This window comes from Zosterops lateralis (genome assembly GCF_965231275.1).
Source record: "Zosterops lateralis genome assembly, chromosome: 11".
NCBI classification, from domain to species: Eukaryota; Metazoa; Chordata; class Aves; order Passeriformes; family Zosteropidae; genus Zosterops; species Zosterops lateralis.
The window spans coordinates 14,715,290-14,737,219 of NC_139771.1; the positions used below are offsets into that span (position 1 = coordinate 14,715,290).

General features: G+C 44.0%; 1 protein-coding gene across 3 annotated transcripts; it reads left to right on the forward strand.

The window, feature by feature from the left end:
* Window positions 1-1,412: 1,412 nt before the first annotated feature.
* CEP15 (centrosomal protein 15) lies at window positions 1,413-15,122 on the forward strand. 3 transcript variants are annotated; one of them, XM_083869256.1, is made up of 5 exons: window positions 1,413-1,505; window positions 2,835-2,915; window positions 3,637-3,760; window positions 8,511-8,585; window positions 11,069-15,122. In XM_083869256.1, the coding sequence occupies exons 2-5, from the start codon at window positions 2,863-2,865 to the stop codon at window positions 11,210-11,212; spliced, it is 396 nt and encodes a 131-aa protein (XP_083725382.1). In that variant the 5' UTR covers window positions 1,413-1,505; window positions 2,835-2,862; the 3' UTR covers window positions 11,213-15,122. The 3 variants fall into 3 exon arrangements, with proteins under 3 accessions (XP_083725382.1, XP_083725383.1, XP_083725384.1); XM_083869257.1 differs by lacking the exon at window positions 1,413-1,505 and adding an exon at window positions 1,666-1,948; XM_083869258.1 differs by lacking the exon at window positions 1,413-1,505 and adding an exon at window positions 1,943-2,049.
* The last annotated feature ends 6,808 nt before the right edge of the window (window positions 15,123-21,930 follow it).

The window sequence follows — 21,930 nt, forward strand, 5'->3', positions numbered from 1 at the left end:
CACATGGGGACTTCTGGATATTGCCAGCACAATTTATTTTTTTTCCCAATAAGTTTAAATCTTATATTCTTGGCAACTTCAGACCCAATCTAGGTTAAAATAAGAGTTTATAGCTCAGTAGCTATGAACTTCACCCACTGTCACACCAGCCAGCCATTAGAAAATTACGGCTTCCATCCTGTCTCTGTTTCCACAACACTGAACAAGTGATGGTATCTGTAACTTAACTGAAATGCTCTTGGCATTCTCCTCACAAATGGCATCTATAAAGGTCTATGTAAACCAAACTTCAGTTTGTCTCTTTTCTTCCTGAAATTCATTAAATGCTACGAAGAAAGAAAGAAAGATTGCATTACAGAGAGCAGGCAGAGCTCAAAGTAAAATACGCAAAACACTTGGGCTTTCTGTTACATTTAGTGTGACCATAACAATTCTTTTCACACCGTTAGAAATGAAGACTGACTCCTACCCTTCCATGGCCTTTATTGGAAAGTCTTATCTTTAAATAACAACGATAAAAAGAAATTAAAATAACTTTTAAAGTACAGTTTATCCTGACTGCTACAGTAAGCAAGGGTAAGTTGACAACTACATTAAAGAATTTCTACTCATGTCATGAAGCGAATTAATGCAAATTTGTTGCAGAAATATAAAATAGGAAAAAATTAGAAAATATAAAGAGATGAAAAAACACAAGAAAACTTCTGATCAGCAGTAAGAAAGGCTTGTGATGAGGCGTCTTAAACCAGGATGAAATAATGCTTAGAGAGAAAGACAAGCACTTTCAGAGCAGCTTTTAGAGAACTGCAGCTGCACATGTGCATAAATCTATTGGCACGAATGAAATTGATAAAAGAAATATTTTTCAGCTTTATCTAGCTTGGAATTTTTTGGTGTTTTCTGTGAAAGACAAAACATTTACAAAAAAAAAAAAAAAAAAAAAAAAAAGTAGGTTAATTGTGCTTTTTTATTTAGAGTATATTTTGATGTAAGTTTGCGTTTAAAGGACTGGATTCGCCTCAGCAACTCCTCAGCTCTGAGGCCGGGAAGGAACACAGCTCTGACACACGGGCAGGATCACACCAGGTTTGGAAGCCATGTGGAGAACCGGGCTGGTGCTGCCGGGCGCTCTGCCGCTCGGACATGGAGGGAGGAACACTTATTTTAAACGCAGACCCTGACAGGAGCTCCCAGGTCTCCGGGCTGGGAGCTCTGAGGGTGAGCGCGGGCACGCACCGCCCACTAACCCCTGTCGCCTCTCCCCGCGCCCGTCCCTCAGCGCTCCCGCGCTCCCGCCCCGGGTTCTGATTGGCCCCGCGCCCTCTCGCTCCTCCAATCCCAGGGCGGAGCCCGTTCCCGCCCCCGCCTGATCCCGCCCACCGAAGCGACGGCTCGGCTCCACCTTTCCGGCCGTCTCCATGGCAGCGGGGGCGGGGGGTGTTTTAAGACGTCCCGGAGACCGGTGCGGGTGGTTGCTTTCCTTTTCGAAGCCGGAGAGGCTAAAGGTAAACTAGCTAGTGTATTTGGTATTTTATTGTTATTTCCTGACTTATTCTCCCGTAAACATGCGGGATGGTACCTTTCAACGAGATCGTAAATCCATCCCTTCCCCCTCTCTTTCCCAATGGTAGGGCGCAGGCGGTGCGCGGCCCCGCTGCGGCCGCGGCGTTCCCGCGCTGTTCGGGCCGCGGCCTGAGGCGGGGCGGCCGCGAGTCCTGGAGTGGGGATACTGTCCTCGCCCCGAGGGGCTTCTCTGAGGCGGTACAGATCCGGGGACTGCCCGCGGAGGTTCATCCCGGGCTGCCTTAGGCCTTGGCGTCCCCCCAGGGCAGCGGTTGCCCTGCGGTGCAGCGGGCGGAGGATGCTCAGGCTGGTGCCGGTTTGTCACTCACTGTGGTGCTGGTTTATTGCTCCGGTTGTAAGCTATAGGCGCCCTTAAAGACAGGAGGTACGTGCTCTGGCTTCTCCTGGTAAAGGTGTGTCACAAAGAGCACGAGGTGCCCCGACGGAAGGAAGGAGCCCATTGCGGTGTGCTCCGTGTTAAACAAGGTGAAGCATTAGCAACAGGTGGACAGAAGTGTTTTCAGAGTGTAGTAGAACATACATCCCTAGAAGATTTCCCCCAGCGTCAGCAGAGACCACGTGTAAATCGCTGCTTTCAGAGATAGGTGTGACATGTGGTAGTGAGGAGGCCTTAACTAATGTTATCTCGATGAGTTTTTTTAGTTCTCCCACCCTTAGACATGAACATGAACGATAATGCAGTCACCTCTGAAGTGAAAAAAAAAATAGCCAAAACATTTTCAGTCTTCTGAGAAGTGCTATAGGATCTTTATTTGCATCAGTGGGCACTTGATGTCCTTAATAGCTCAGAAAAGAAACTAGTAAGTTTTAGATAATATAAACATAGTTTCCTATGAGCAGGTCACTGTATCTGTAAGAAGTAGTTTACAAGGGTAACTGTGTTCAGTGTAACGTGATAAAAGCCAGAAATCAGTAATGTAAACAGTAATAGACAATTTATGTAAGCACAGAGTGTGTTTGTGAGCATCTGAAACTCGAGAAAACTCAGTGCTGAATCTGGAACTGAAAAATATTTGGTTTTCATAAATTATTAGAATACAGTAGCATTCTTCTAAAACATATTGTGAACATTAGTAGTGTGAATGTATTCGAAGCATATTGTAGCAATGCCTTGTGACAAGTTTTGTGTAGATAGCTGACATATAGATATAACGTGGGCAGCTTTTTAACCAGAATTGTTTTATACTGGAAAGTGTATGTTAATGTACATCTTCAGAAGATTTTAATTTCACTTGGTTTTCCTTTTATAGAGTACAAAATGGGGGCAAACAACTGAAGATGTCATCCTGTTTGGCTCAGGAGGTTCACCTTGCTAGAAGACATGAGGAGATGTGAGTATTTGTGCTCTGCCTCGCAGCAGTTTGTGTTGGGTCTTGTGATATTCTCCCTCCCTGCCCACGACCCTCGGTGCCGGTGAATCTGAGCTCTGCTCAGCACAGTGCTGTTCTAGCAATGGGCTGGAGTTCCAGGAGGTGGCACTCTTCCTTCAGGAACCATGGGAATTAGCATCCTTGCCTGCCGTTAAAGGGTATTTAGGTTGATGAGGTTTTTGACTTCCAATGGTGTGGTACTGGTTTAAGATCTCCATTGTTAACCTGTCACCGTTTAAGTCCAATTTGGGGAAGGTAATTGGATTCTCTCACTCAATGCCTCAATTATAGAATTGCTTCTTTGTTGCCCTCTAAACTCAAATTGTGAGGCAAGTACAGTAGTGATTCAGGAAAACTTGCTTTTCTTGTAACAACAGTAGGTGCCAATGAGCAAGTGTAGTAATGATCGAGTCACCCCAACCCACCCTGTCTTTACTTCTTGTGGGAGATTCAGTGTTTCTAAACACCTCAGCATTTGAGGAGTGCTGGTTGCAACATTATAGCTTGGTACAAGCACAGCAGGTGATGCCTGCCTTGTACCTTTTCTCTCCCCCAGCACACCCACCCCGCAGCCGGCTTAATTAGCCCCATAGTTTTGAGAAAACTGGGTAAGGTAAAAAGGTTATTTTCTAGCTCCTGAGCAAAATGTTCTACCCACTTAGCAAAATGTTTTCCTTTGTAGACTGTCTCAGAGATCAGAGCTGCTACAGCAGATGGAGACTTATCTAAGAGACAAAAAGACTAAAAAGACATGGCAAACTCAAGCAGCTGATGCAGCTCGTAAAAGGAATGCAGCACTTTTAAATGTAAGTTTCTGCAACTACCAGGAACCACATCAAAATGTCACGGTTATGTAGCTTAGATAATTAAAAAAAAAAAAAAAAAAAGTGTTTGCTCTATAGTTGTCATTTGAATTCTCTTCTGTATGGTTCCCTTTCCTGGAACTTGCCCAAAAAGTATTAAATGACAAGTCTTTATTATCCGATGGCATCACTACCTATTTCCCGTGCCCTTCTTATAAAAACCTCGAGGTGGCAGCTGCTACTATGTATTTTTATTTTTTTTTTAAGCACACGGAGAGATGTAACACATGCTAGTACATGTCTGCCTGAGAGAACTCAGGGGTCTGTCAGGACTCACAGCCCTCTATGCTTTGATTCAAGACATGGGTGTATGTTTGGAAATGGGCTGACCAGGCTAGAGTGCTTTGGGCCAAGGGTAGGAACTTCTCCTGCTGTGGTTGTGTTAAGTTGTGGAAGAGGTTCTCAGTTTAATATTTTTCTCTGAAGAGGTGTAGAGTGACTTCAGGCATTTTACATGCAAGTCTGTAAAAGCAGTGTTTGGTGTTTCTGGCTCTTCACAGGGGTGACACCATTAATAATGCTCATAGCTGTTCTACATACCTGTTGTCATATTTAAGGAAGATTTGTTTCCTAGGCAATTAAAAAGATCTAAGTTTGATGGCAGGGTCTGGAAAGGCTCCTCTGGAACCCCTGGTTCAGGCATCTGAGTTTGAATAAATGCACTTGACCACTGACATGATGCATTTGAAAAATGTGTGTAGGTTTTTCAGGAGGCTGAAAACTGAACCTCCTCTGCCTTTCCTTTAAGAAAACTGAACCTCCTGTGCCTTTTCTTTAAGCTCCTAGTTATTAAGGGCTAATAATGCTTGTATTGTGTTTCTTGAAAAAGTAAGTTTTACTCTAGAAAATTACAAGATGAATTTGTGTCACCAGAATTTCTTTGGGTTTTTTTTTTTTTTTCTCTGGCAGAGCCTGGTTCAGATTTAAAATGTGAACATTTTAAATTTGACATTTCACATTTTGAGTGGGTATAATTCTGTTGCGTTAGAGTTTGTATTTAAACGGGAGGTTTATTTTAGAGAGGGGCAGACAAGGGGAACAGTTAGCCAGGAATGCCTTCTTAACTATTCTGTGACAAAGAAGATTTTTCAGATTTTTCAACTTGGGCTGGTGAACTGGTGCATTCTGGACAGGGGCAATCAAGCTCCTTTTTATTTGGTATAAGTGTAGATGCTTCAGTGAGAGGCTGAGGACAAATAGATGGTTTGGATGTTTTTTCCATAGCTCTTACTCTGTTGGTTTAGCAGTTTCAGCCATTATGACTCCCAATTTCCACAGGCATTTTAGGTTAGATTTTTACTTTGTAAATATAGGGTTTTATAAATTACATGTTTATGAATGCATTCTCAGGTTACATACGCAGGCAAACAAAAATAATTGCGGAGTATATTTCTCCATCCTGAAAGCTTTATTATATTGGAAATGGTAACAATAGCTCAGACATATACAGAGTGTAAATATTTCTGCAGTTAAACAGATATTTGCTATCTTCTGTCACATCCTCAAAATTGTTCCTTTCAAGTGTCAAAAATGTTGGTGTTTGTACAGAAAAAAAGCAAAAACATATGTACCAAAACAAATTCTGTTGCAGGATAAAATAGCATAAATCAATTTAAATCTATTAATTTTACCCTAGTTTTAACAAGCATGCACTCCTGCAGATGCTTTTTGATAACAGAAGAAAACAGGAAAAAAAAAATCTATGCAGCATAATATATGAGAAGCTTGAAAACAAGACTGATTAATGTGCCAGCTTCAGAATATTGTTCCTGATACCAGGCACTGTACATTTCACAGTTACCATGTGGAGAGTTGTTGATTTGGCCTACTCAAAAATACATGGACATGACGAAGTGTTATTTTTTTATTTGCATTTCTGTTTTTCTGCATGTAAGCAAAATCAGTTGTTTTCAGTAATAGATCATAGCAAAAGCCATTTTTCTTTCTCTGTGCTAAAGTTGGAATTTATGCACAGGAAAGATTTCAAAATTAATTTAAATTCTAATCAGTAGGAAGCAAGGAACTAACCTTCTTTTTTTTGTTCTTTAATTGAAATTTTGACATTACAAGCATTTGTTCAGCATTTTAGCATAATTATCAGAGTATTTCCCTCAATGTCTTTAGAGGGAGACTGCAGATTAGGGAAATCTGTATCATTTGGTGCTTATATAATGTTGTCGTAATAAAAGCAGAAATTAGACTAGTATTTGTAATCTAATTTATGACATTTGTTTCTCAGTGATATTTCTCGTGTTTAGAAATATGTATTACTGTGCAACAGCTTGTAACATGAAATAGAAAAGAAAGAGTATGCTATATAGTAATTAGTACTGGAAAGGTAATTTAAAACAAATTTGCTTTCCTTCCCGGGCATGCAATTCCAGAATTATTTAAGTGTGATTGTGCCAGACTGATATCAATATAAGTGACAGCTGAATTTGGTCCCCTAAAAGCAATGCATGTGTCATGCATTCCATTTTACCTCTGGGGAAGGGTCTTGAATTGTTTTTGTTCCAGTCCTTGTGGTTTTAGGGGAAGTACTGTAAGATGCTCTCTTTTTTTTCAGTACTGTGACATATTAGATTAGCTGGTTTTTTTCCAAGGAATTTTATAGTGCTGATGTATTTATTTTTATATTGATGACAGGGATTTATTTTTCCTACAAAGCTAACCAGTTGTGGAGACACACAAGAAGTGCCATCTAATCTTTTTGTAGTTACAGTTATTTTCTAAAGCATACTACACCTTCCAGCAAAAATTTCCTTCACTGTCTGTCATTAAATCAGTATTCTGAATGACAATAGACTGCACAACACAAACTGGAGTGAGCAATGAAAAGACACATCCAATATCTAGGCTATGCCAAAGTGACCTTCTCTACTAAGCATATATGCACAACTGCTGTCTCCTTTCTTGCCTGAAAGACATTCATTTCCTATCACCATAAACATTCCAGTTACTTGGCTGAGTCCATAAAGAAATAATGATTGATATTCTTCTTCCTTCCTGTTAAAATTCCTACAGTAATTAGGAAGAAGGAATCAGAAAGGAGGAGAATCCAATGGAAGAATAAGAGGTGAACATTACTGAATGATCCTTTATTCAGTATGGTTTGTTATGGTGGTAACTTCTCCAGACCTGGCCTGAACCATGCTGGTGCAAGCTTCTTTTGGTGCTGTTTGTGTGTATCTCAAAGAAATTCCTTGCTTAAGTCACTTAAATCTGTGTTGGCCTCTGTTATTTTGGCACTGTGATTTCAAATGGCCTATGTCCCTTTTCCTGTTTCCTCTATATGTTTATCCCATCAGTTTTTTCTTACCTGAGAAGAGGCAGCCATTTGAGAATTTGGATAAATCTGAAAATTAGTTTACTCTTTCTCAGACTCCTTTAGCTTCCTGCAGTGGTATGGATTTTGCTGTAGAAAAGGGAGGAACAATTTTGCTTGGATTAGGTTTGTAATTATATACAAGAGAACATTGTAAAAGGAAATAATGAAATTAAAATGAGCACTAAATTGAACAATCTGACTGTATGCGTGTCACTAAGTTGAACTTCAGCAAGGCTGGTTTTTTGCTTTTATTAATCATACTCTACTGAACTAAACTTGAGTTGAACACTGTTTACTTATTGATGTATTCAGACTGGCTATTATTCAATACAAGTAATCATGTTTGGTCTCTCTTGTGGATATGCTCCTCCAGAATCTCACTCTTCTTTTCAGCAGCAGTGGTGGTGAATATTTGGGAAGTCCCTTTGGGGAATTTCCTCTCTCATTTAGTTTTTCTGTTGTACTCTTCACACCCGCTCTCTGCTCCCAACTCTGCCATCTGCTATACTTTCTTTCCCCCTCCACTCTGTTCAGCTTTGGCTTCTTCACACCCCACTCCCACGTCCCTTTCTGTCTCTCTTCATCTGCCCACCACTCAATCTCCTCAATGTTTGGGTATGGAACTAAGCCCACAAGAACAGGTCAGAACTTTAAAGGGGGAGGGTGGTTAGTTTGGGGGCATGCTTTGACTTGTTTGTTGCTGTTGATTTTTTTTTTTTTTTGATTGTTTCTTTTTTAAAAGATTTATTTGGGCCTCTGTGAATCCAGCATGCATCCACTGGACCAGCAGAAACCCAAATACTGATTTTTTTTTTGTAAGAAAACTATGTGAGGTGCATTGTCATCCAAGCTTGTCTGGTGAACAGCTTGCTGCAGCTCTACATTTATGTGCACATGTTATGCATGCATATTAGCAAGTCATCTTTGTCTTGAGAAGTAAAGATCTTGCACATAATTTGCCTAGTTACTTTACAGTTACAGTAGCTAGAATACATACTTCAGTCTTATGCAGCCCAGGAAAAGATGTTCAATTCCCCTCTATTTCCTTAAATTTTATACCACAGAATGTAGCTAATTTACCCTGGTGTCCAGAGAGAATAGCAGTGTTTACAGCAGAAGTCTTATTTGGTTGTGAAATGTATGAAAAAGGTGCAGCAAACATATTTTGCAGCTGTAGGGTATTAGTCTAAGTAGTACAAGTTGTATTTCAGAATGACTAAACTTATATTTGAACTTCAGTGTTAATTTTTAAATGCTGTTTAGCTGTAATGGGTTTATTTAGTTATTTTAAATGTCTTTATATGTGTATTTTCCTTTTAAAATTCTAAGTGCTTGTTTTTAAAATGTACTTTGCTTGTGTTTTAGGATATAGAAGCAGCAGAAAAAAGGCTGCAAGAAAGAATGTGTTTACTTCCACATCCTGATACTGTTAAGTTAGAAGTAAGTCCTCGAACTCTTGTCTTTTCATTTGTTTTCATTTGCTGTTTACCAAATTTTGCGCTTTTTTTTTTTTCCCCTGAAGCATGCTCTTAAAGTGAAAATAATTGATTTTAAAATCCAGTGACTGGTATAGCCAAAGGCCTGTGTACTGTGTAGCAAGCTGAACCTAAACTCTGGGACAAGGTCCCTAGATTCTGGAGCATTCTGGTGGAAACATTTATCAGCTTTCAGATCTATACAAATTCTATTTAAAAATAAAGTCAAATATAAAAAATTAATATTGTGAATAGCAGAAAATTACTGTGTTTACTATGTCAGAGCTATTTAGTTTGTTTTATATGGTTATCCCATTCTCAGTTTACCACAGACTGTCATCTTTACATTTCAGGGTCAACAGTTTATCAGCACGAACAGAGAAAATTTCACATCAATTATTTTAGAGTTGTATGGAAGCTTATGAAAAGTACTGCAGCAGGAACATTCAGTTCTTTTTTTTTTTTCCTTCTCAACCTGCAGTCCCTACAGCATTACTTCAAGATAAAAATTTTGAGCAGACTCCCATCTGTTTCTTGCCCCAGTGGTTTGTGGTGACTTGGCTCCCAAAGGCACAGGAGCAGAGTGTCCCATGCTGGTTTGGGCGCCGGGCTCTGTCAGAGCAGGGCACAGGGCCAGGTGTCAGCGCTGTCAGCTGTGAAGAGAGGTGCACTGTACCTCAGCTTCACACCTGCTGGGCATGTGTTGGCATGCTTAGGCTATTACTTAAAGGAGAGGCATCACTTCTTGTTCTGGTTACTGTTCAAAGTTTTCATCTGTCATTGCATCTTGTAAATAGCCGACTGTGACTGTGACAGGGTGCACGCTGGGTGTGCCCCTTCAGTGGCTTTTTCAGGATTTTTAGACATTTTCAGGCAAAAGGGTACATTCTTTCCTGCATACCTGTACGTTTTGAATGATGCTAGGGAAGATGCCAACCTTCTAATATTAAACATTCAACCTATTTTGGCTGTAGTTTTAGAAGTTTTAGACTCTTCAGTGGCTTTGGAGACAGCACTAGAGTTGTTTGGGTCAGTTAGTCCCGTGGTAGGTGTGAAGCTGCACAAATTGGAGGCTGCAGAGCGATTGCTGGTGGCTGCAGAATGTCTGCACTCTGCAGCAGTGGTGGAATTTTGGAGAGAACAGAGTTACTATTTGAAGGAGAAGATCCTATTTCAGCTTTTTTTTTTTTTATGCTTCTAGAGAAGTGTGCTATAAATAGTGGGAAAAGAAAACTTTCTTTCATGGTACAAAATTCTTGTGCATGCTTTGTTCCAAAACACTTCTGAGCATATTTCACTCAGCCATATATGTGTCTGTATTAATATACTCTGAAAGTTATGGCTATAATGGATCCCCAGCTTGCTGAGTCGGAGTAGTTTTGTGTGACAGCACATATGCTTGTCAGAAAAGATTCTTTGAGTAAATCTGTTGAAGAAAATATTTTTGTAAACCTGCAAGAGCCATAGTTATATCTGAGTTACATGTAAGGATCAAAATGATTAGCCAGGAATCTAATACTTTGCAGGGAGATCTTCAGTTTTATGCTGCACTTCTCCTTCATTATATACTTAAGTAAAAGAAAAAGGCTCACTACATATGTATCATAACTGTTTTCTACTGCAGAATTACATTTTTCTGAATGGACATCAATGGCAATAAATATTTACATATGTGGATGGATTATGGTGTTGTCTTAGCACAGTTCCTATTTCATGTTATTTTGTGGGGAAAAATGATACCTGGCACTTAAAATTTTCCTCAAAATCCTACAAACAAGTTATCCTTAGGATACCAACACAAAAAGGATAAATGATCAAAATAACCAGATGAATAATGTGTTAAATTTATTACTCAGAGGCACAGTGTAAAGCAAGAGGAAGGATTAGATGATCCACAATGATTGTCCTAGACCACACACTAAATATACATCACCTTTTTATTATTATTTTAATTTGTGATCCAAATACTGGAGATGATTACTTCATCAGTGAGTTCTCAAGTCTAAAATTTTACTCAAATATTTTGAGCTATAGTTCTGTATAGAACTGTAAACATACATTGGTAAATGTGCAGCTTTCATCCCTAATATTTTTTTCCACTGCAAAGTGAAATTCCAGTAACGTACTTAAACATAAAAGCTGCTCTTGGAAAAGTATATAATCATGGAAAATAGTTTTTTAAAGGTACTGTAAGGTCTAAACTGATGTGTTGCTTACCACAAGAGGGCACATTCAGTCACTTCACAGTTTGTCCTGCAGAATGAAATATTTCCAAGCTGATATTTTGTATCATACAAGAGATTAAAAATTTCATATGTTAAGTACGTTGTTCTTTTCTGAATTGCTTTACTTTTAAAGTAAGAGTTAATAATGCATTGGATTTCTATATTGACTAAACTGGCTGACACATATTTTGAAATTGTTTATTTTTTCTTATATCTTTCTCAGACTCTCTATTGGGCATCAATAAAAGAATCTCTTCCCAAGTGGGAAGAGTTTCTTTTAGGAAGAGCAGAAGTTCCTATTGGCTTTAAGAAAACGAAAGCTACAAAGCAGAGCATAAACTACCCTGAAGAAGATTCACAAAAATAAACATTTTAGTTTCATTTTGGTTTGTGATTTATCACTTAAGCAGAGAAGATCATCCAGATTGGGCAACAGAATATCATGCCATTAAACTGCAATGTAAATAATTTAAATTAAAATCAATTATATAGAATAATTTCATTCCATTGTTGCACTGTGTACAAATCCTTATTTTTATCCTGTACTAGGGAAGCAATCCTCAAACGGGCTTTTAGGATAAAGAATGAGCAACATTGGTCTATAGATTTCCACCAAGGCAATTGGGTTTTCATTGTGAGAAGAGTTTTATGTTATTTTTAATGCTCTGCTTCTACATATAAGTGCGATAAGTAAAGACAGATTCTTGCATTATCTTTCTTCACTTTAGTCATCTGTGCTGCATGCCTGCTCGTGGATGAGGGAAAAGGAAGAATTTACTGTTAGCAGAAAAGGCAGACTGTGCATCAGAGTAGCCTTGGTTTAGCACCAGGAATCTGTGCAAGAACCTTCACGAGAGCAGTTGTAGAAGGAACAAACTTGAATTTCTCCGTCTTGTTTTCCCTGATTTTTTTGTCATTGCCACTTTCATCACTCATACACCTCACTCCAGGCAGCTTTTCCCAACCTCCTTCTGCCTACATTGTATTTCTTGTCTAACGGGTGGGCAAACAAATCTCTAGGGCTTTTTGCTACTTCTAGGCTGCTCTTCATGCTATTTTCTTTCTGCTGATATAATCTACAAGTGAACTTTTTCTGAGGCATGAAAAGTTTGAAAGAGGCAAACTGAAAGGTAACTGGCAGTGGCTGTCCAAGAACAAAGCATGTACAGAAGTTGAGGATATAATATTTAAATTTTCAGCATTGAACAGCTTCTCAGCTTCCTCCTACAGAGGTGCAGTATCAGTGAGTTTTAATTGTACTGAGCTAACTAGGTATGAAAAATGCACTGGTACAGAACTTCTAAAAGTGCCAGTTCAGTAGAAGATCCTTCCTGGTGTGTGACATGGCTTGCAGAAAATTAATCTTCCCTAAGCAAAAGAAGCCTAGAAAATATTAATTTCTTTTATTATTAAGAACCTGGAATTGAGTGAATATACTTTTTAAAATGTTTTCTCCTGCAACAACATCATTCCACCCTCAACCTGGAAGTAGTAAGGAGAAAAAAAAAAAAAGTACCTCTGCCAGTGTCTGAGGGTATGAAAATGTAATGATTGCAAATATTACTAGGCTAATAGTTATCTCTGCTATGCGTCTTCATCCTATAGAGAGACTCCACTATTCAAAAAACATATCCCTATGCATCATGAAGAATGACTGACACGATAAAATCAAAACTTGAGGTGCAGTATAAAATTGTTATATATTTTCCACAGAAATATTAAGAGTTCATTTTAAACTTTTTCTATTGAAGTGTCCATTAAACTGATAACTTTTTGCAGAAACTGCCATCTTAGAATTATCCTGTTGAGTGGGTGTTGGTGTTTGTAACAATAACGTTGTTTTCATAATATGTGATGGCAGATTAGCACGCTTCTCTGCAGTGTTGTTAACAGTTGTAATTAAGGAATAAACAGTAAAGGGTGTCAGTCCGATGACAATTTCATCTATAGTGTCACAATACAAAATGTCACAAAATATTAGAACTGTTATATAACTACAAAAATATCAAATTAGGCTTTCATCTTACAAGCTGAGAGCTTAAAAAAAACTTGGCATAGAGACCATTGCAATTTTATACCTACTCAGTGTTCTGTCACAAAGACAACTTGGTAATATTTTCTTCTGTAAACTCACAATGTGATTTTCAATCTGATTTAGTGGGAATGTATATGGATCTTACAGTTGTAGAGCTACATTTAAAAAGCAAATAATTGGAACCGGTTGAGCACACAAGAAGGGAAAACCTATTACATGATGCTCAGAACGAAGGGATGGATGAGCAGTTAGTTACTAACAAAGAATGAGATTCATTCTGTTCTTTGCATCCAAAGGGAAATCACTTCAACAAAAATCTGGGCCCCTAAGTACTTTATGCATGCAAATAATCTGGGTCCTTATCTCTTCCGACTCCGCCTCACCACCGGGACACAATGCAGATGCTCACTATCTCCTTGCCCTGGTGATTTCCCCTGGAAGGAGATCTAGGTGTGTGGACACTGCATGGCAGCTGGATGGGTGAGAATTTGGCAACCTGCAAGCAGGCTTGGAGTAGTTACTGTGCTGCAGTTAGGTGCTCACGTAGCATGCCTGATGGTAAAATGAAATTATCTTCAAGGAGGGAATATAATTTTATTTCCTGCAGCATAACTTTAGAAGCAATAGGACAACTAGTTCAAGGAAAACTATGTAGGAACATGTCCAGAAAAGGAAAAACTGAATGAAGAGAAACATTTAAAGCAGGAATGTGTGTAGGTGACTGTTCTCAGAGGCAAGGGCCTTCGTGTTGGCCTGTGGTATGGAGCAAATAAATGCAATTGCCTGTGACTTTAAAATAGCACAGTAATAGAGGCAGGGGCAACAGAGCAGGGCCACTAAGGTACAGGAGCAAGTGTCTGCTGAGTTGGGGCATGCAGTGGCAGGGACTATAATTATATGGTATCTCCTGTTCTGCTTAGATTTGTTGAGTTTACTTTACAATGGCTGGGCTAGCTTGATACTTGCCTTTTTATAGACAGATTTGAGAAAGCAAATTTTAGTGTGCTTTAAAAAAAATTTAAGAATCTCTCAAAGTGATTTATACTGATATGATTTAATATTGGTCTTCTATGAGATCTTGAATGGGTATTCTTCACCAAGTCAAGGCATTCACCTCAAACACATTGATTCTATGTAGTTATACCTCATCTTATCCCAAGCTTATATATATAAATATAAAATATAGAAATTACATCATATATATTTTCTGTAATTTTCTACTCATTGTAATTTTTTTCTCAAAAACTTCACCACACCCCCCAAAAAAACCAAAGGAAAAAAAAAAAAAAAAAAAAAAAAAACCCACAACAAAAAACCAAGCACAAACAACAACAACAAAAAACCACCTCAAACTTCTTACTCTATAGTTTTGACTTGTTGCTTGCCCTTTTGTGTTACAATTTATGTATACATAAGGTGCAGTGGTCCTATGGGGCTGTTGCTTCTTGTGCTTTTCTGAAAGGTGGGAGACAGCAATTGAGTAAAAAGCAGTGGGAAAACCCAAAGGTTTTTCCTGATTGAAAGTTAATCTTGGAGTTATCTTGCAAGAAGAATTAATTACTCATACTTTTCTAGGTTAATGCACAGATGAGTAACCCCAATACTACCCCAGGAGCACAGCCTGTTCGCCCATCTTGTCACCTCTACCATCACATTCCCAAGCTTTTTATTTTCTCAGTAATTCTGGCTGTGGGGGCAGAAGCAGAAGGCAAGGCATGTTACTTTTCCCTAGCATAAGAAATTTCTTACTCTGCAGAATCTTTCACAAGCCTATTAATTCAATTTGAGGGTATGTTTGAAATAGTTGGTTTAGATGCATATCTGACACTATGACCTCTTGATTGTATTTATTCAGGGTCACGTTTTCATAGAAGTTGGGAGCTAATTTTTAGGCTGAGTTTATAGGTTTTTATTTCTGTCTTTTTTATTCTCATAGAGCAGGTTGGGGATGCTCAGTTTGAGCTTGTTGGTACTGAAAAATAAGAAAACCAAATTTAAAATTGAATGTACTTTTAGAGGTTATATCTGAAAGAAAACATTATTTACTCCATAATGGTAATTTTCATAATATTTTAATAGTTGTGTTCAGATACAACTTGACCTTAAATATCACCCCAAATGCAAGCTGTTTTAACATATTTGTAATGCTAAGGTCTTCATTACTGTGATATTCTGTTTGCTGAAGGATTATAATCCATGGATATACTGTGTTATAGCTGAAATAAAGCTTTGATCCTCTTGGATCTCAGTGTTGTGTTGTATGTATGAGTTGGATGTAAGTTGGTGCCTGCTGCAGCCAAGTGTGAACAGCAAATAGGCCAGTGATAAATGCTTTGCTTAGGTATGGTGTTTATTTTCCTCTGAATCTGATATGAAATATTAATCTGCTGGGTGAAGATTAAAATCTCAGAAGTTTACCGATGAAAAATCCAAATGTAATGAATCCCGGATCGATTATTTGCACTCTCCCTATTGTTTCGTAATGTGTAAGCTAAATTACTTCAGATATACAATTACTAGCATGATGTAGATATAGATACTTAAACCCTTGCTAAGGAAACAGGTGGGGGAAAACAGTTCTTTAGTACATCCTCCTGCTGTGTGAAACTCTTTGTCTTTGCTATAAATAGGGTGATTTAATTTGGGAATTTGCTACTCCTTTTAAACACAGTTAAAACAGCTCTTGAAAACGCGCTAAGCTGTACCCGCTGTGTTTGTAGCCTTCCAGTTGTAGCTTTTACATTTGACTTACTTTGAGCAGGTCTGTTTTTAACGCAAACAGATAGAAAGTAAGCTCACTTCTTCTCGTAAGTTTTATCGCTGTGATGATGATCTTAAAAATAAATGTGTGGTGTTCTTTCCCCTCACTCTCAGTCGTATCACCTACCAGAAAGCCTAATAAGCAACAAAATAGTGTGAGACAGTATTTACATCACACTTTTGAAACAGATTCAAGCAGAGCCAGCTGCTGTAAGATTATTTTACAAATCTATTGTGAATTAATAAAAGGAAAAAATTGCCTTCCTTTAGGTAAATTACAGTCTCCTTTACTAATTACCGTAGCTTGAAGCCGCAGTAAATAACTACCTGCCTCACTGCGCTGAATGGGAAATGAGAAATGCAATTTTGGTAACCAGACTTGCCTTTCTTTACCCATTTAGTTCCAGTAGCTTCATTCACGGAGCTGTGAGTGTTGCTCAGTAAAAGCTTGCGGAGGGTAATGCGCTCCAAGTGAAGCTCCTGCCGGCAGCTTTGTTCAGCGCCGGGGAACCTCGCCCCGCGCCCCCGGAGCGGGCTCTGCCCGAGGGGCAGCGCTGCTTCCACCCGGGGAAACGCCGAGACCAGCGGCTGTGGGAGAGGGAGAAAGGAGGGGACGAAAAAAAACCCCAAACCAAACCCCGTTCTCGGTGGTTGCCCGGTGTGAAATGAGCCCGCCGGGGCGCGGGGGAGGACAGGCGGGTCCGGCCGGTCGCGGTCGGGGCGCGGGGATTGCGCGTCCCCGGGAGCGGTGCGCGGGGATTGCGCGTCCCCGGGAGCGGTGCGCTGGGAGAGGAACGGGGAGCGCATTGTGTGTGTGTCCTCCCTCGCTCCGCGGCGCCGAGATTCCCAGGAAAGCTCTGGGCAGCGGGTTTGATTCCTTGGAAACGCTCGTAACAGTGATGTTAACGGTAAAAACCGTATCTGTAAATCCCTAGGAAAAGGGTTTGTCTGTGTGACCCAAAGTGTCCCCAGACAACTGGGAGCTGTGTTTAGAGGGTGCTTAAACTACTGCAGCCTCTTTGCTCTATTTCTCGGACGTTTCTTTGTATTAAGTTTCCGGGTACACTTGGCTTTTTCCTCTATAATTAGCTTACTTCTGCTGGATTCATTGATAGATAGGATAATCCAGTGTTGGTAATATCTCAATTCATTACCATAATGAATCAGAAGGAAGAGGCTGATAATAAATCAGAAAGCTTCTATTTATGTGAGATATCTTGGCAACTGGCAGCAGTGAAGGAAGACGGTGGAAGGAGTATCAGACAGTGAACGGGACCTGGGGAAGGCGGCTGCGGGCGGTCCCAGGTGCATTTCTCTGCTCTCTCTGTGCCGTGTGAGCGCCCGAGCCCTTCCCGGGACAATCGTGTCCATCGCAGCGGCGCTGATGAGGGGAAATACCTGCCTCCCGTGGCCTCGGTCTCCCAAGTGGTTCAAAGTCCCATCCCCGCTGTGTTTGGGGTCCCGGCCGCCTCTGGCAGAGCCGCCCCGCGGGGCTGGGCCGGGGGTACCGCTGCCCCCCCAGCGCTGCTGTGCCCCGCCTGTGCGCATTGCCCGCGGGCTGGGGCGGCCCGGAGGGGCCGGGGATGCTCCGAGGGGCTCGGCCAGGAGCCGGGAGAGGCGGAGCGGCTCCAGCCAGGTCCCCACTCCTTGTCCCATCGCCCGGGAGTACTTCTGCCCCCGGATCAGATCTTTTTAAAAGTTATGTCATCGGCCTGCTTCTTCTGCCAACGCAGAAGACGGCAAAGATGTAAATATTTGTAGAAGTCAAGTTTTGTGTTGTTTCGGGATTACACACCCAGATTTCTGGGAGCGGACCTTTTCTGTGGTCTGACAGCATTTTGTCCCCTTTGGGGACAAAAATGTGCTTCGGCGACTAAACGTGCTCTTCCCGGAGTCACTTTAGAGCAGTTTAGGATCACGGGTGACCTGAAGAGCCCACACTGAAGGGCTGTTTGTGCTCCCTGAGGGCTGAGCACAGGGCCCAGCTGCACCTTCGACACCTTCCCAGGACAGACGGCCCGTAAAACAGAGAGCACAGGAATCTAAATGTACCCTTTTCTCTTTTTTTCTTTTTTTTTTCTTTTTCTTTTTTTTTTTTTTTTTTTAATTTTTAATTGAGGGCACGTGTTGCCCGCCATTCAATCAATTAAGCAATTGCAGTAAATCAATGAGGTAAATACAAATAACACGAGGCTGGCTACGGCTTTGGGCTAGGCAGGGTTAGCAATGGGAGTAGGCTTGGAATGGAGCGAAAAGTTGGGACAGCGTCACCTGGAGAATCGGGATGTGTGGTAGAACCAGTTGGGAAGAGCATTTCCCCCTCCCCGTTCTCTGAGGCCCCGTGGGGATGATGTTGGTCAGAACAGCCCCGGACCCGTGAGGCGGCTGGTGAGAGGGGGAAGGATGGCAGCAGGGGAGAGGTGCGAGGGCGGCTGGTTAGGGCAAAGCTGGCCGTGGTGTGAGGTCTGTGTGTGCGGAATCTTCAGGAGAGGAGGGCCATGGGGTGACCACCACCAGGCAATAACCCCCGCCCCGGAGCGCGGCCCAAGGGGTGGGTGCCTTTCCTGCCCCCTCAGCCTGCACAGCCCCGGGCTCTACCTGTCCCTTGCCCTCCCATCTGCTCCCCTGTGGCTCCCAGTGGGTCTAAAGCAGCCGGGCAGGAGCCGGTGGCCCTCGCTGTGGCCGCTGTCGGTGCCGGATGAGGGGAATGGCTCCGCTGGGCCCCGCCGTGCCGTCTGTTCCCTCGGGGGCAGGGGCAGCTGCTCTGGGCCTCAGTCTCCCCACAGGACTCGGCCGAGGATGGCAATGCAGCGCCGGCTCTCTGCGGGTATCCGGGGTACAGACTGAAGGGGCTAGAGGGGACCTGAGGAGAGAGGCAGGAGGCGTTAGGAGGGTGGGCAGGAGCCGCACTGTGAGGGCCGGGGAAGGACGGCAAGGGCTGGCAGCGAGAGCCTGGAACACCAGGAGTGCCCTGATCGCAGCCCCGGGAGGGCGAGGCCCGCGGAACCCGTCCCTGGAGGGGACCCCCGTGATGACACGCAGGGATGGGCTGGCACAGTCGAGGTCCAGCAGGTTTACTTAAAAATCATGCAAACACTTCCGTCAAACGGCTTAAAGCGGCAGAAGGACAAGTCCTGCGGGCACCCGGGCGGCCTGGGGGACACGGCGGTTTGGGAAAGGCATGCGTCAATTTAGCCCTGGTGTTGACTTAAGCGAAAGTGCTAAGCCATTCCTAAACCTAAGTCAATACAGACTTAAGCCAAAATTGTTATTAACGAGCTCTAATCTGATTTAAGAGCCGTGTCTGCAGGACGCGCGTTGCCTTGCGCTGCGCTCCGCGGTGCGCGGCCCGGGGGGCAGCGGGAGGGACGGGCAGTGCAGCCCCGGGGAGGAGGAATGCTGCGGGTTCCGGGGAGGAGGAATGCTGCGGGTTCCGGGGAGAGCCGGCCCGCCGTGATTTGCGCTGGCCGGTCATCTCTCTCCGCGGGATAACTTCATAAACTGTCCCCATCTCGGCTGCCCCGGGGCCATTCGGGTCTGTGCGAGCGCCTCCGGGCCGGGTCCCCTGTGCCGTACCCGGATAGTGCCGGGGGCCGGCTCCGCTCGCTCCGAGCGGGACATGCCAGTGCATTTCTTCCCCTGTCCCAAAGGGGCAGTTGAGCCCTCCACTCCACCCCTCACTGGGGGCCTTTCTTTTATTCCCCACCAGCTTTGAGCAGCGCTGTTTCAGATTGGCCTTTTTATGTTTGATATAAAGAATAGTTGTTGGCCAATTCCATCTTTTCATCGCTGCTCTCCAGGCCCGGGTCCAAGCGGCTTGTCAGATGCTCATTAACTCCCCCTTTGGCTCTTTCCAGTGTGTCTCCTAAGCTCATTGTGCCAAGAACTAGCGCTTCTTTCTCTTTACATGGCTCCCTTTCTCTGCTCCATCAGGGAGACAAATTACTTTCCAAAAGGGATCGCCAGGGATGGTTTAATGAGAATTTCTCCAGCGCTGGCCGTGGAAATCAATGTAGTTAACATTCGGTGCACTTAATTGGACTTTTCTCTTCTGCCTCCTTCAAAAAAACTCTGAAGCTATCCTGTTAATCTCTCATTTGTAATCAATTGTGTTGACTAAACAAAAGTCTAGGTCGTCCTTTCTTCCTGTCCCAGACAATCCTTTGTTGCCTCTAAATGCCTCATTCTTGAGTGCTCCTGGTCGTGTAGATGGGTCCGATTTTTGACAGTTCATTATTGCGCTTTTGTCCATTTAATCTCCCTCGCTGTGTTTTGCATGTGCATGCCTTAATGAGCTCCGTTGGCAATTAACATGTTTCTAGCAGCAAACCGGTTGCTCAGACGTTTGGAGAGCGGAGTGCAGGGAAAAGGGCAACGCAGCTGCCCGCGGGTCGGTCCCTTCCCGGTGCCGGGACACACCTGGAGCCGCCCGGGGCCGGGGGAAGGCTGGGCCGGGCCGGGCGGGCCGAGGGGGAAGCACGGCGGCTCTGGCACGTCGTTCTCTGCTCAGAGGCACCTCTAACCCTCCCCCCGAGGCACCGGCACCGCTCAATCTGTTGTGTGCGCGGCTGCGGCGCCGGGAAAAGGGTTGTTTTTTTTTTTTTTTTTTTTTTTTTTTTTTGTGCGGGTTTTGTGTTATTGAGGCTTGCTGGCAAGAGTGCCGAAGTGTGAGCAGTCGTGGACAGCAGAAACATCTTGTGAGGGAGAAGATAATTGGAGTCTCTGGCGTGTGTGTGTCTGACAGAGCCACCCCTCCCCCGCGATCTGTGTGTGCCGGATCCGGGCGGGGGCCGGGGGGGCCGGGGCCGGCCGGTGGCCCCAGCGCTGCCGCGGCCCCTTCCCGGTGCGTCCGGGACCGGGGGGAGCCGGAGGAGCGGCCGGCCCGGGGAGGGCTCCCCACCGCCCCCCAGGACGGGCCAGGTGACCGAGGCCACCGGCGGTGGCGGACACGGCACTCCAGGTGCCCCGGAGATGCCCTTAGCAGTGACGGGGATGCCGCCCTCCCCCCCAGACGGCTCTGTAAACAACCCCGCTTTTTATAAAAATGCGATAAGAACGCGCTTCCTTAATTCCCTTCCCGGGAGTGTGTTTCGCGCTGCTCTCGCCCATCGGGAGAGCTGAGGGAGCAGCCTGCGCGCTGTCTGTGGGGCCCGCAGCCGCGCCTGCCTCCGCTTTGGGCTCCCGGCTGGCAGCCCAGAGCTCTCCCGGCGCCCGAGGTGCGGAGAGAGCGGCGCTTCCCCCGTTCCTGGCAGCGGGACCGGCTCCGTGGGCGCCCCTCGGGATGCCCCCGCCCCGCTGCCTCCCCCGGCACGGTGTCCCCACGGAGAGAGGGGTCCCTGCCGTGTCCCCGGCCCGGGGGTTGTCCCGCCCCGTCTGTGGCGGCGGCGGCAGAGCCGGGCTCGGTTCCCCCGGGGGTTCAGCCGCAGCCCCTTCCCTCGCGGGACCGTTTCCCCTGTCAGGGTTTCCGGACCGCTGACTTACCGGTGACGGGGTTTGCATTTTTTTTTTTTTCCTTTTTAAAAATTCCCTTTTAACATAAAACTCTCCCAATTTTTTTTAACAAATTCGTCCACGATCTTTCCCCGCTGCCAGGATCACTGGACATCCTTTTTCGCTCCTCAAACCGTCAAAACGCTATTTCAGACATTAGTAAATGCAAACCCCGAGAAACTCTAGAATCGGCCCGTCCCTAGAGCGGCCCCAGCCCCCAGCCCGCTCCTTGGAGAACGCGGAGCATCGCGGGCTATTTAATCATGAATCCAGAAACCCGGAGCGAGGGGTCGGCTCCCGTTCCTGCGCTCGGCGGCGAGCTGTGCTCGTCCTCGCCTCCCTCTGTTTAACCACTCAATTAAGCGGAGAAAGGTGAGCTCCCCATTAGGCCGTCCCCAGGCATTTCGGTGCCTCTCTCGTTGCCCCGTTCATTGGCGAGCCCGGCCCGAGCAGCACGCACACGCCCGGCCTCCCCAATCTCCTTTCTCCGCTAGAATAATATTGTTCCTAACGACGTGGCCGGAATAGACACTCGCGTATTAAAAGTGAGGGAGGGGGGGGAGATGAGAAGGGAATATTTAGTGTAATCCAAGTGCTTGATTATCCATATTCTGATCACAAAGAGTTTCTGAGGCCTGCTGGGAGTGATTAGATTAATGTAATGCGGTTTGAAGGGTCTGTGTTTTCTCTCTTAATTTGGGTCATTACTCGGAAAGCAAGCGTGAGATCATTTTATCTGCATGCAAGGAAAGATAGTCATTCAGGAGCGGTTTAAACGCGCCGTAACGAACCGACCCCGA